This window comes from Scatophagus argus, chromosome 12 (assembly GCF_020382885.2).
Source record: "Scatophagus argus isolate fScaArg1 chromosome 12, fScaArg1.pri, whole genome shotgun sequence".
Classification (NCBI taxonomy): domain Eukaryota; kingdom Metazoa; phylum Chordata; class Actinopteri; family Scatophagidae; genus Scatophagus; species Scatophagus argus.
The window spans coordinates 7439709-7452460 of NC_058504.1; the positions used below are offsets into that span (position 1 = coordinate 7439709).

At 38.9% G+C, this 12752-nt stretch overlaps 1 protein-coding gene across 6 annotated transcripts in view; it reads left to right on the forward strand.

Annotated features, from left to right (window-relative positions):
* The window catches only part of LOC124068588 (ecto-NOX disulfide-thiol exchanger 2-like), a 148547-nt gene that overhangs the window by 105208 nt on the left and 30587 nt on the right, over window positions 1-12752 (forward strand). For all 6 annotated transcript variants that reach the window (XM_046406964.1, XM_046406965.1, XM_046406961.1 and 3 more), the window contains one exon: window positions 6975-7130. In XM_046406964.1, coding sequence (XP_046262920.1) covers window positions 6975-7130 — 156 coding nt within the window. The remainder of the gene's footprint in view (window positions 1-6974; window positions 7131-12752) is intronic.

Below are 12752 nucleotides of genomic sequence, written 5' to 3' on the forward strand. Positions count from 1 at the left end.
CTCCCAAGATGCTTTTAGTACGCAAGACACCTGACAGTATATATTGTATCGCTGTTCTTGCACATTTTGCGAGTTCCTCAATCATTTGGTTTTGATTGAAAGATTCCACCAGTGGTTCCCAACATTGTTAGCATGTCACTCTATAGAATTAAGCAGCATCTTCTTTCTATATTAAAGCGCTTTATGAAATTTGTTTAGAGAAGTGCTCTAAAAATCCTCATCTCAGGTCTCAGTGTGGGCATGAGTTCTAAGAGTGACTTTTTTTCCTTTTCAGATTATTTCATTTGAATATATATATTGAAGACCTAACGTGGGGGAAGAATCCAGCATTTCATGAAAAAAGATAAACGTTTCGGAAGAAATCAAGAAAATTTTTTACCTTTGTAACCATTCAGAATTGTCCAGTCTTAACTCCAAAACTGAACTACACAGCATTAAGAGTCCTAAAGTGCCAAAAGCACCTCTCAGCCAGGCTTTATGAGAAGTAGCAGTAATACTTTATTTTTATTTTTTTTACCAGACTTCCTCATTTTTGTGTTCATGTGACCTTGACAGTATGTGTGTGTTTTTCCGAACCAATAACTGCTCTGCGGCCCAGTCCCAACATGACATCTTAAGAATATGTAATAGGCAGGGATGATGGGTTTGGTTAGCCATTTTGGTTTTCTCACATTTGGAGTGCACAAGGCTGCTCATTTGACAAAAAGAAAATGTGTGGAACTAATGAAAGATGCTGAGTGGGCACACACACACACACACGCACACACACACTTGGCCAAAAGGAAAACATTTAGCTTTTTACACACATGACTGTGCGCGGTTATCAGAATCGGTTTAGATGCACATTTTTATGCATGAACACACACACACACACACACACACACAAGCGAACTCACCCTGGAGAATAGATAAGCAGGCTCCAGGGACAGAAGACTGTTCCCTGAATAAACAACCACTCCCTTTGTTTGTTGCATCCCACTCGTCCTCATCCCTTCCCCACAATTGCCACAGCCCCCCTATACCACTGTACACAAACACATACACACAGACACAAACCCACACTGGAACATATGAAAACGTGAAGTCATACCTCATAACCAACCATCAAAACAGTGCTCTTTATGTGAACTTAGGATCACAAGTCCCCCTCCCCCCGCCAAAAAAATGCGAATCAGGAGTCCTCTCATTTTCACACACCTCACCTGAGTTAGCATCAGGAAATACATCAGCTATTCCTTTGCCGCAACCTTTATCCAAGCCTCTGACTGAATGCTGTGTCCCTTTGTGCTGACTGTTCAGGAGCTGCGCTGGTACGATGCCAGAGGTTTTTGGCTGCATGTGGGTGGACAGAGTCGATATACTTGGGATGTACACTATGTCTGGGGTGGAAAAATAGAGCAGTGGTCATAAGGCTTCAGAAATGGGACTTTATCCGTGGCAGATTACTGGATTGATGCTGCTAAAAGTTATATTTATAATGGAGATGTCAGATAAAGAAGACAGATTTTGGATGGCAATATAAGGGAGCAGATTCTTATTTAGTCATAATGGAATATGGGGATAGAAAAACTTATCAAAGGTGGTGGGGTGAGGTATATATTTCTGTCATGCAGGTTGCAGGCAGGAGAAATGTTCCTGTAAGAGAGATGAAGTCGGAGATGTTCGTATGAAAATGCAAAGCAGGCCCACTCTTGGCATAGATTAAGAGAGGCAGATTTCAGCTACTGGTAGGGTTCCAGGTGGCGTGGCTAGTGTGCCTCATTAGAGAATATTATCCAGCATGCCTCATAGCAACCGTCCATGTCCCCCTCCAACCCCCCACCCGCCGCTGACTGCTAGGGGGGACGTTTACCCTGGAACTCAGAGAGGAAAAAGACAGGAAGGGAAGAGGAGGATGACATTAATAGCTGGGAACTTCAAACAATCAAATGTCTCTCTCTTTTCTTTGTTTCCTCTCGCCTGCACCCACTGATTGATGGACAGCTTCAAATGTAATTACCTTAAGCAAACTTTGAGGAAATGGGTTTAAAATCAATGACAGGACTTAATAGAGAAGACAGAGAGGTAGAATGAAAGATAATTTGCGCAATAACCTTAAAGACCAACTTTGTGTGTATGTGTGCATGTCCACTCAAGGATGAGGTGTTAACCGGCAGATGTTTGTGAATTCCAGTTTTCTGACATGAGAGAAAATATAAACTCATAGGCAAGCGCGGCAAAAAGGATCAGACAGATGTGTGGACATGTGTGGGTGGACCCAGCAACCAGGTTTCTATTGTTGTTCTTCCTCGAGAGGACCCTAGGGCTCTCTAAATCTGTCTCTGTGAAGTTTCTTCTGAGTCAAAGGAAACCTATTTCTCCTCTCTCATTGCATAAATAGCATATTGGTTAGAAGTACATACTGCATCGCAATTAAACTGTTTATTTTAGTTTATTAGCAAACTGCAGTTGTCTTTTAATGCCATGTGTATCTTAATATTCAAATCGAAATGTCTGATTTTAAATGTAAAAGTTTTTAAAATTAATGCTTGTTTTGTGTAGATGTTCACCACACTAAGGTCCTCGTCTGTCAGATCTAGTAAACAGTGCTTCAATTTTAGGGCTGAATCTGATTATTTTCTTATCATTTGTTTTACTATTTATTTTCTAGATTAATTCTGTAGTCTGGATGTCAGGAAGTAGTAAACAGTGGCCTTGACACTTTCCCCATCTTGGGAATATGTTGGGAACAAGTTCTTGTTCAAATTCCAATTATATTGAGTTTACTGTCATAAGAGACGAAAAAGCCACAAATATTCACATTTGAGAAGCAGGAATCACTGAATTTGCTTAGATTATCAGTTCATTAATTTTCTGTCAACAGGCTTATTTGGTAATAGACTAATCCTTTCTCCTCTTCTTAACTGCTAGAATCATCTTTGCTCATTTGTACAAATGATGAAGCCCCTTTATGAGCGTATCTCTTTTTATCTACTCCATCCACCATTACTGATTGAATAAATTAAGCATCGTAATGGTCTCATAGAACTTTTCAGTCTCCAATCGATGTCATTATTTAGTATGTTACCCTACAGTGTTTTAATTCACATTTCGTTGTGAGTGTCGAGCTAAATGGGAGTAATGCTGAGGATATTTCTGGACTGTTACAGTCTGTCAGTTTTTTTCAGTTATTCTCCTTGCCCTGCAGTGATGCGAAAATATATTTGCCCATTATTATCTTAAATTACACCAATGATGAAATAAATGCATGTCATGACCATTTTAAGTTTTAAATCAAGTACGTAAGTCAGATTACTCCATGAAAGATTTGACTTGTTACATTAATCAAAAATATGACCATGTTTTGTGTGTAAAACCTTAGGGATGGCTTACCGGTAAGTAGGGCTGCCAAACTTACAGATCCTATAATTAATTATGCCCATAATTAAGTCCAAGGTGACATTCACAATCCAAAGATATTCCCTTTTCTTTGGCATATCAAATAAGAGAAGGAAATGAGGAGCTGGAGCAAGGGAAAACTTGGCATTTTTGCTTGAAAATTTAGTATAGTTGCTGCCAATTATTTTTCTCTCGCTTGACTAAATGATTAATTGTTGTACCTTGGCTCCAGCCCCGCCACGACCTGATGGATAAGAGATATAGAAAATGGGTGAATGGAACATAAGTTAAGAAGATAATTTAACATAATTTCAGCTACTTGAAACTAGTGACTTATAGTGACTCATCAGAAAACTGTTAACTGAGATAATAAATCAAGTGATAAGTGAGTCATTTTTTCATAAGCTAACTTATCACTCTGGCTTGTTTTTTGCAACAATTGGTGTCTCCCCCTGCTGACCTTTTAGAGAAAATGCAACTTGGATTCCAGACTATTGGACATAATTTTCAAATGGCCTGTACACTATGTGTACATTGAATGACGTGCCCCAGTCTTAGAAGCATGTTCGTCTGTGTCTATAGATGGCACTGAAAGAGGGAGGAAAAACTGATACGTGAGAGGTGAGATATGTCCTCGAGCTATGTTGTTAAAACTGGAGATGAGAGAACTCTGATGGAGCTGGAAATCCTTAGGAATAAGTAAATAATCTCCTTTATTACACACAGCCTTGTTGTTGTTGCATGTTCGCTTCAGGTCTCAGGCTCCTAATGGACAAGGATAAATACATTGACATACACACACACACACACACAGACACACACACACTCCTGAGGGAACATGAGCAGCACTGCAGCAAAATTGAACCAGCCCTGCCCTGATGTAACCAGATCATTTCCCTCATGTGAGCTGAAATCTAGTTTGCTTTGCATCAATATAGAACATATGAACTCATAAGTATGTTTCCTAAATTTACCACTAGCACAGTAGAGCTTTGGCTGTGATGGAAAATGAAATATGATTTCCAGAAATATTGTTTCCTATTATTACAATGTTTTCCTCTGTAGTGTGTTCCCCCTACAGAGTTATTGGTCTTTGCGTTTTCTTTCCTTAAGTCTTCTTTATGCAAAATGTTTGGCATTTATGTTGGCTATTGCACCCGCCTCCCATCTTCTGCCCACCCTCTCTTATCTTCCCTCCTGCTATCAGTCTTCTTTCCCTTCACCTTCACATGCAGAAGGAGCCATTGATTGACTGGCAACTGGGGTCCTTCTTATCACCTGTTCCTCTTATTCTGACACCTGGTTGGAGACTGATGATGAGGTCATCAATAGACAAATAGTTTCCATCAGTTTTCCTTACATGCAGTTCCCCTGGCTCTCCTTCTCTTTTTTTTTTTTTTTTCTTTATTTTCTTTTTCAGTGTGTCCTCTCTTTCTCTTTCCTCATTTATATCCTTCAGCTGGTTTTATTAGTCTAACTCCATTGACATTTTGGTGATGCTCAATGGGCTGGTGATCATAATACATAATTGCCTCTGCATTCTATTATTGGTTTTAGGAATAATGTAATAATTAATAACCAACTCTGAAAGCAGCAGCCCAGCAAAGATCATTTAAACCAGGTATTCAAGTGTACATCTATTCACCATACCTTCAACATACAATGCTTCAGAATTGTACCTTTTGAATATCACTTTGATGATCAGTCACAGTAAAGCCAGCTTATGTTACTGCATCATTTTTTTGTTGTAATTTTTGCTAACGTGTTCAGTTGAGAATGCAGGCAGCCTTTTCTTTTCTTGTTGGCTAAGCTAAGCTACCTGTTTTTGGTGTCACGGTGCTGCCGTAAATCGTAATCTTCTGACACTGACACCTCGTCGTTGCAGAGAAGACGCGTCGGCTGGTCTTCACTGAGCACAAACATGTATATATTTTCCCATCTGTCATTAAATTGCCTTCCCTTGGCTGCTACAGTTAGGTAACTCAGCTGCAGTGCCGTTGCTGGAAACTTCTCTATGATATTAAGACGCTCTCTAGACTTTACTGTTATGTAGTGGCTCGGTGCATTGTGGGACATGCACACAGTGCAATACAGTTGCAGCAATGCAATTGTATTGTATAAATTATATTCTTACAAGCTCTGAGGTACCAGCCCAGATGTGGCCCACAGGCACATGTGGTCTAATGTCTTTATTAAAGCCTCTTTGGCTCCAGGGACCTATACAGACTCTTCTGTAATGTGCATATTTCTTTAATTTCCCTCACTTAGTGTCATTCAATTCATCCATTTTCTCTCTCAGAGCAGATTTCAAGGAAATCACTTGCAGTGTCTATTTCCAGTTAATGGTGTGTACTGTAGAACAGTTAATATTATTTCTCCTTCACTGGCTTTATTGCTATTGAAGATCAAAATATTCAGAATGGTAATGGCACCTGCATCACATATTCTGCTGTATTTCTCTGTTGAAGGGCAATATCACAATGGAATTTAAGTGAATGTTTGAATACACATATAAAAATTAAAATTCTAAAGAAAGTGAAAAGTTGATTTAAAACTTTAAATTTAAGCCACAAAAATGTAATTATTTTGTTCAGAAAAATTAACTTTCCAAGAGGTGTTAATACGACTGTATGATTATTACTCAGGTAGTAGATCAGAATCAGAATTTCCTTTATTGAACTTGACTGCATTATGCTGAAATGTGTTTCTATTCCAACCCCAATAATAAACATATATTTAAATGACATGACTGTCGATCAAAACTGAACATTAATATCTTTATACAGGCAGAATTTATGTAGGAGTTGTTGTTTTTTATATATATATATATATATACAATTATTATTTCTGTCTGATTCTACTTGTCTACTTGTTTGCTTGTTTATTTATTCATTTCAGGATTCTGACTTCACTGTGTCTCACAGTAAGGGAAATAACACCTTCTGTAAAATATTTAGCCAGTGTGTGTCAGTTTTATTTTGCCACACGTCTAGTACATTCCAGTGTTTGCATAATCTCCAGTGAAGGATTTGTTTTAGTGAGCAGTGCTTCTGTATGCACATACACAGGTGCATGAACATCACACACCCTGCGGCATAATTGTCGACTCCAAATTCTCTGCAGGTGATGTTGAGGCACATACTGGAAGGCAGCATCATTTCCATTTCAAAAAGCTCCGCACTGTGACGTGTGTGCACAGAAAAGCACGTGTCGGCCATGGATGCCAGTGCTGCAGTGTATATCAATATTCTGAATAAAGCTTCTCTGTTACATTGGTTTTAGACCCCACAGTGTACATGTTCTGTGAGGTCATCATTCAAACAGTAAGAGTGACAGAGAGAGTGGCTCACTAGAATCTTCTTAAAATATGAATGTTGTTTATGAGATGATTTATCCATGAATGGCTGTATATTCCATTGTGTGTAGGCTGCAGTGTGTCACTAATGTTTTCTGAAGAATCACTCAGGGAATAAGTACACAACATGAAACTGCTGTCTCAGGTAATATCTGACCAGAGGTTAGCTGTTGTAGGTGTTACTTCTTTCCCAGGAAGGATCTACTTTGTGAACTCATTCATTTTTATCTCTTACCTCCAGATTTTGATCCCAACCTCAGTATGATGACTGGAATTAACCCCCTGAATCCCATGATGCCTGGCCTCGGTATGGTGCCTGCACCCGTTTCCCAGGATGTGCCACTTGTTAAGGAGATCATCCACTGCAAGAGCTGCACCTTATTTCCTCCCAACCCCAGTAAGTCATAATAACATGCTAATCCTGCACAGTATGCCGTCCTTCTCCTTTTCCAGCATCTCCTCCAAAACAATCACAACACAATGAGGGCATATGGTTTTGTAACATTAATAGGACCTTGGAGATCTCACGTTAATGCCAGAACAAAGCAAAGAGTTCATCTGTTTCGGTGTTGTTTCTTTTCATTTATTTTTTTGTTCTCCTCTTCCTGACTAACCACTAGCCTGATCGCCGTGAACTGCATTTACATCCACATCCACAACTTTTCAAGGCAACTCACTTTGTGTATCTAACTGAAGGTGTTTATATTTATCTCACCTCCACCTTCCAATTATCCAGAGTTAGAAAACATCTTGTTGGGGAGTGAGGGGTCTTTCGATTGATCCCACCTCTGCTTTTCAAATTTTCTACTACGGAAAAGTTTCTGCCTGGGGACTTCATTCACAAAGTCTTACATGTCATCTTCAAGGTGAACTAAAACAAAACCTTCCTCACCGCAGTGGCATTTGGGAGTTCACAATCCTTTCACAAAACAAAACCCACACTCTTGTATTCTCTTAGGCAAATATTATTCTTTTAACCACACCTATGACTCTGTTTTAAAGTTATGCTTGTATATCTGGTGTGCATTATAGCTTAGTATAAACTGTCACTGTCAGATTGTGGTACAGAGGGGAAAAGCTGATTAAAACATCTTTGTAGCTACTCATCAGTATAGGGAAATGAACTCGGTACTCGGTGCACATATAAACCCTGAGGCTGTGTGAGAGATCAGCTTGTCAAGAAATTACCAAACAACTTTAAAGGCTGTCACAATCAATCTAAGACACAAGTGCAACTTTTTTTTCTGTATCATACGTGACTGAACCCAATTGCATGGACTGATGCATGGACACAACACTCGATTGTAGACCTTTCTCATCTTTATACTTAACTTTGTACTATTTCTTCTTTCTACTCTGTTCCAGTTAGAGTTAACTCGCTTTTTTTGATCCCCATCTCTGCACGAGATCTTCTCACCTGTCACCTGTTTCATTTCCACAAAAAAAGTTAATCTCTAAGCCTGGTATTTTAAATCGACAGACATCTGAGGAAAACTGGCTGGCCTTGATTCTTCTCATGAAAGTCAAGTAAGTCTGTAAGATTCAGCTCGTAAACTTAAGCCACTAAACCCAGGGAGTTGTGGTGTTTGGTAGCTCCTGGTAGCGTCTCCATAGACAAAGTGGTCCCAGGCGAGGGGGCAGATGAAAAGTAATTCAAAGATTTGATGGGATTAGTGTCCCTGGCAAGGTTGTGGATTGTCACCAAGCCTGTTAATGATTTACATGGACATCTGCTGTAAGTGGAGAAGACAAAAAGAAGTGCGTCCTCTGGTTAAGCTACCTGCCCTTGTGGCAGTGATGCTCTGATGTTGACCTCATTGGACCATGATCACCAGCATGTACCATGGTGGTGGTTGATAGCCAAATGTAAATCACTTGGAATTAGGGCTGAAACTAATGGTTATTTTCTTCAACCTAAGCGAGACGAAGATGGGGCCTGAAGCACAGACAGGTGACTTGTAAAAACTTGCAAAATGTCCTGTACCAAAAATGTACCAGTCACTGTACCCAAACGAGGGAGATGGGGTCAGGAGCTTGGACCTCCAGATGGAGTAGAACTGATGCTTCTTTTCATTTGAAGGAGCAAGAATCAAGCATGTCCTTGGGATAAGTGGAGGTATTCCAGCCATTCACACCCTAAAGGAGACACAGGGTCAGGCCTAGTAAATGCTGTAGGGATTATTAATACAGTATAGATTGAAAGCACCTCAAGGTCTCACTAAAGTAGCTGGAGGACATGGCTGGAGAATAAGACATCTGGAGTATGTCTTGGAACCTCTGCAAGCAGTCAAGCAATGGGAAATTGTTAGATGGATAGAATACCTTTTCTGAGTACTTACCACCTATAGGAACAAAGCCTACACAATCACTTTACTTAAAAGGCGCATCACATCAGTAAGGTAAAATGTGTCCTAGTCAGTCAGGTGGGGAAGGGAATGAGCAGAGAACATTAATGATTTACGCAAATCTTTATATTATATTGCATACTGTCAAATGTGTGTTTGGATGCAAAATAGTGATGTTTGAGGCCGAACCTGTTAAGGGAGCTAAACAATATTTTACACGCTCATTGTTTTTGTTGATATTGAGCTTGAGGTGATTGTTGCTGCACCATGTGACAATATTTTCTATCATTACTCAGTGCTGTTCTGTAAAATTAATACCTCTGAGGGCAGTGGTTAGTTTTTTGATTATTTATTTTCTGTTAATTTACAAATCTAGTTATTTTTTTATATCTAGATGTGCTTGATAATGTACATAAATATAAAAAGTCAAATTAAAAATACATAATTTCAATGAGCAGTTATGTTATGTTATGAGCAACATGCAAATCACTACACATTATCAACAAGATACAAAATTATTTTGTCACTGTTAGCTAGCTAAAGTTCACTCAGTTGCAGTGACACAAAATGGATAATTTTTTTGAAACAACCAAAACTACTGTGACTGTCACAACATAAAAGGCGAGGAGCAAACTGAAAGGAACTTTGAGTGCTGAATACTCTGCATGTCAGCCATCACAGCACTGCTTTAATCTCATTATTTTCTAGAAGCAAGTGTCTCACTGAGGCTTATTTTGGTCATTACAGCTGACATATCACATACTTATAGCCCAGTTTATTTTTTCTCATTATCACTATTAAAATCATAAAAGTAATACTCCAGTCAAAACATGAATCCGTTCCAACATTTGTTAAGAAAAAAAAATGTGTTCATGTGTTAAAATGTGTCGTGTTTATTGGAATAAAAATTAGCTATAGGCCTACATGTGTGTTGGTAGGAGTAGCCTGTACCATAATGTAGATTAATTAGTAATGTAATGTAATGTGATTCATTCTCAGACTTAGACAAGGTAGGATTAAGCATTTCAACAGATTTTATTTGTCAAAAAACCTGAAAGTATATTATAAAGCACGATAATTGACTAACCACAAGGCACATCTATCAAGTAAATTTACATACAGCAGCAACAGACAATGCAAGCTAGGATCACGCTGGAGAGGGGGTTCATGTAACAATAGGCAGAGCTTAGGTGATGTAGTATGAAGTATCCAACTTTCCACATCCAGTTTACACTGGTTATTTTAATTGGCTTCAAATGAGACTTGATGCCACATTGCTTGATGCCCTACAGCAGACGAAGCTACAGTAGCTACGTTAACTTGCTAACACCAAGTTCAATAGGCTGATCTATAAAATCAACAATAAAGCAGTGTAAAAAAATGGCACAACTTACAGGTTCCAAGTTTATGGTCTATATCAATCCATCCTTGAGCTTCTTTTTAAAAGCAAATCTTGTTTTGTTCTGGCCCTCATTCAGAAAGAAGCCCAAAGTTTTTTGCTTTTTACCTTAAACACCTTGGTGTTAATGGAGTCTGAAGAAAACAGTAATTATTGGATCTAACTTCAGTTCTATGAGAACATGCATAGGCTTCTACTTGCATGTTATCCAGCCACAGTAAAGCACACTATTTTTAATGTGGTAAAACATTTATTACGGTAACGACAATATTGCAGGAGTCATGTCGCAACAGTTTTATCATGAAGCCATTAAGGTTTGTCCAGCCTTTCTTCCACTAATGACTAACGGCTCTAAAAGTAGTTTTTCATTTATAAAAGTAACTTCAACCATGAAATGAATGAAAAACTTCTAAATCGACTATTGAGCCAAGGCAGAGAAGTCCAAGTGTCTTAGAACATGCTGAAAATGCTGTCTATTTCTCAGTGTGATAAATCTTCAGGCGGTTCACGCCTTCTGTTTGTTCATGTGTGACGTGACTGAACTAAATGCGTTTATTTGAGCGTGTGTAAATGTAGTTTATCTTCTGAATAACAGTCCTTCAAGAGTTGAAGCCTCCTCCCTGTGGCAGTGCCTCAGGCTATATAAAGGTGTTTAGCTAGTCAGAGTGATGGATGGTGATGACCTGTGTTAGTGTAACACACCAGTGGGTGGCCACGCAGGTGGCGGACCTGTGGGACAGGGCTGGACTGAGAATCAACCTGAGTATTTGCTTTACAGCAGCTTCCACATTTACCCAAAAGCATATGTTAGACTATAAACACACCAACTGGCTTATTAGTCAGCCAGTAATTCCTAACGTTTAATGTTAAATTCAGTTTTTTAATTTACCAAGACTGAAAATAACAGTGAAGTAAAGTGTGCAGTAGGATAGAAGATATTCTGCATTATAATTTATTGTAATGCAACAGCTGTAAGTTTTGATGTTGTTGTTTTGTTTTTATTTCCCTGCCTTTATTTTGAGATAGTTGGCCTTGAAGTGTCCGTCTCACAATTACTCAAAGGAACGCACTTGTACTTCTAAGAATTTGGACAAAAACATTACTTTTTAAATTCAGTCCAGCAACAGAACCCACGTTAGGATTTCCACAGTGAATCCTGCAAAAGTTGCTCCCTCTATCATCTCCCTGTCTTTCTATGCTTCGGGTTCATCTGCTTTATATTTGAATAATAAATGCAGTCACCAGGACTGTCGTATAATGTATGATGTCATGTATTTATTGTAATTAAATCAGGAAATCATGAATAGTTCATCTGAATCTTGTGCGTAGGGCATTTGCATAAAATGTCCTAATGTGCTGAACAGCGGGTTTCCGCAGCACAGCAGGTAGCTGAGAGGATAGAAAAATTACCCATATAATCTCCATAATATCCAAAACTTTATACTACAAAACCATTTTTTATTTAATTTACAGCATGACACATTGGGTTACTGCATCACTGCACCTGATTTCTTTCCTGTGTCCTCTATACTATTCCCACCGTCACCATCACTGCTACCAGCCTCTTGAGGACCGAAAAGGTCAGTTATTTTGGAGCTCTTTGTTACATCTGCCAACAAAGCTGTTTCTTGCTGTAGCAAGCTTTTTCTGCACCACCTTTACCTTTTCTGTCCATGTCAACTCAAAACTGGTTTAATCCAGCAGCTCTAGAGGTCAAGCAATGAAACTTACATCAATTTGCTTTAAAAACCACATTTAAAAAAAAGGTGGAGGGAGCAGGAGGCGTAAGCAGTGATATTGTGGGAGTGTGTGTGTTTGTGTGTGAGTTTGTCTGTGGAGAGGGACAGTGCTGGCTTGCCACACTTCAGTTTGCTGTATTAGAGTACAAGGAGCTCTGACAGCAGGGGGATTATGAGACGATAAAAGTTTTTGCCAGAAGAAAACTCTGATTTGGATTATTGTGTTATCACTGCTTGACATCCCATAGACTTTTTTTTTCTTCTTTTTGTAAAATATGTATTTCATTTGGTTGGTTTATTTGTGATCGTCTTTTTAAGAGGGATCTTTAATATGAGCCCGAACAACATTATATCGGCTCAATACTGACTGCTGTGCTCCTTGCTTCATCATGTAGAATGACACCCTCCACTCTGAGAGAGAAATCAGCTGTTTGTATCTTGATTTCCTTTCTTATTACACCACTCTCTTTTTTTTTTTCACCCCAGTTCGAGGTTGGAGAGAATGAGCAAAGTTGTATATATTTTCCAATAATTTT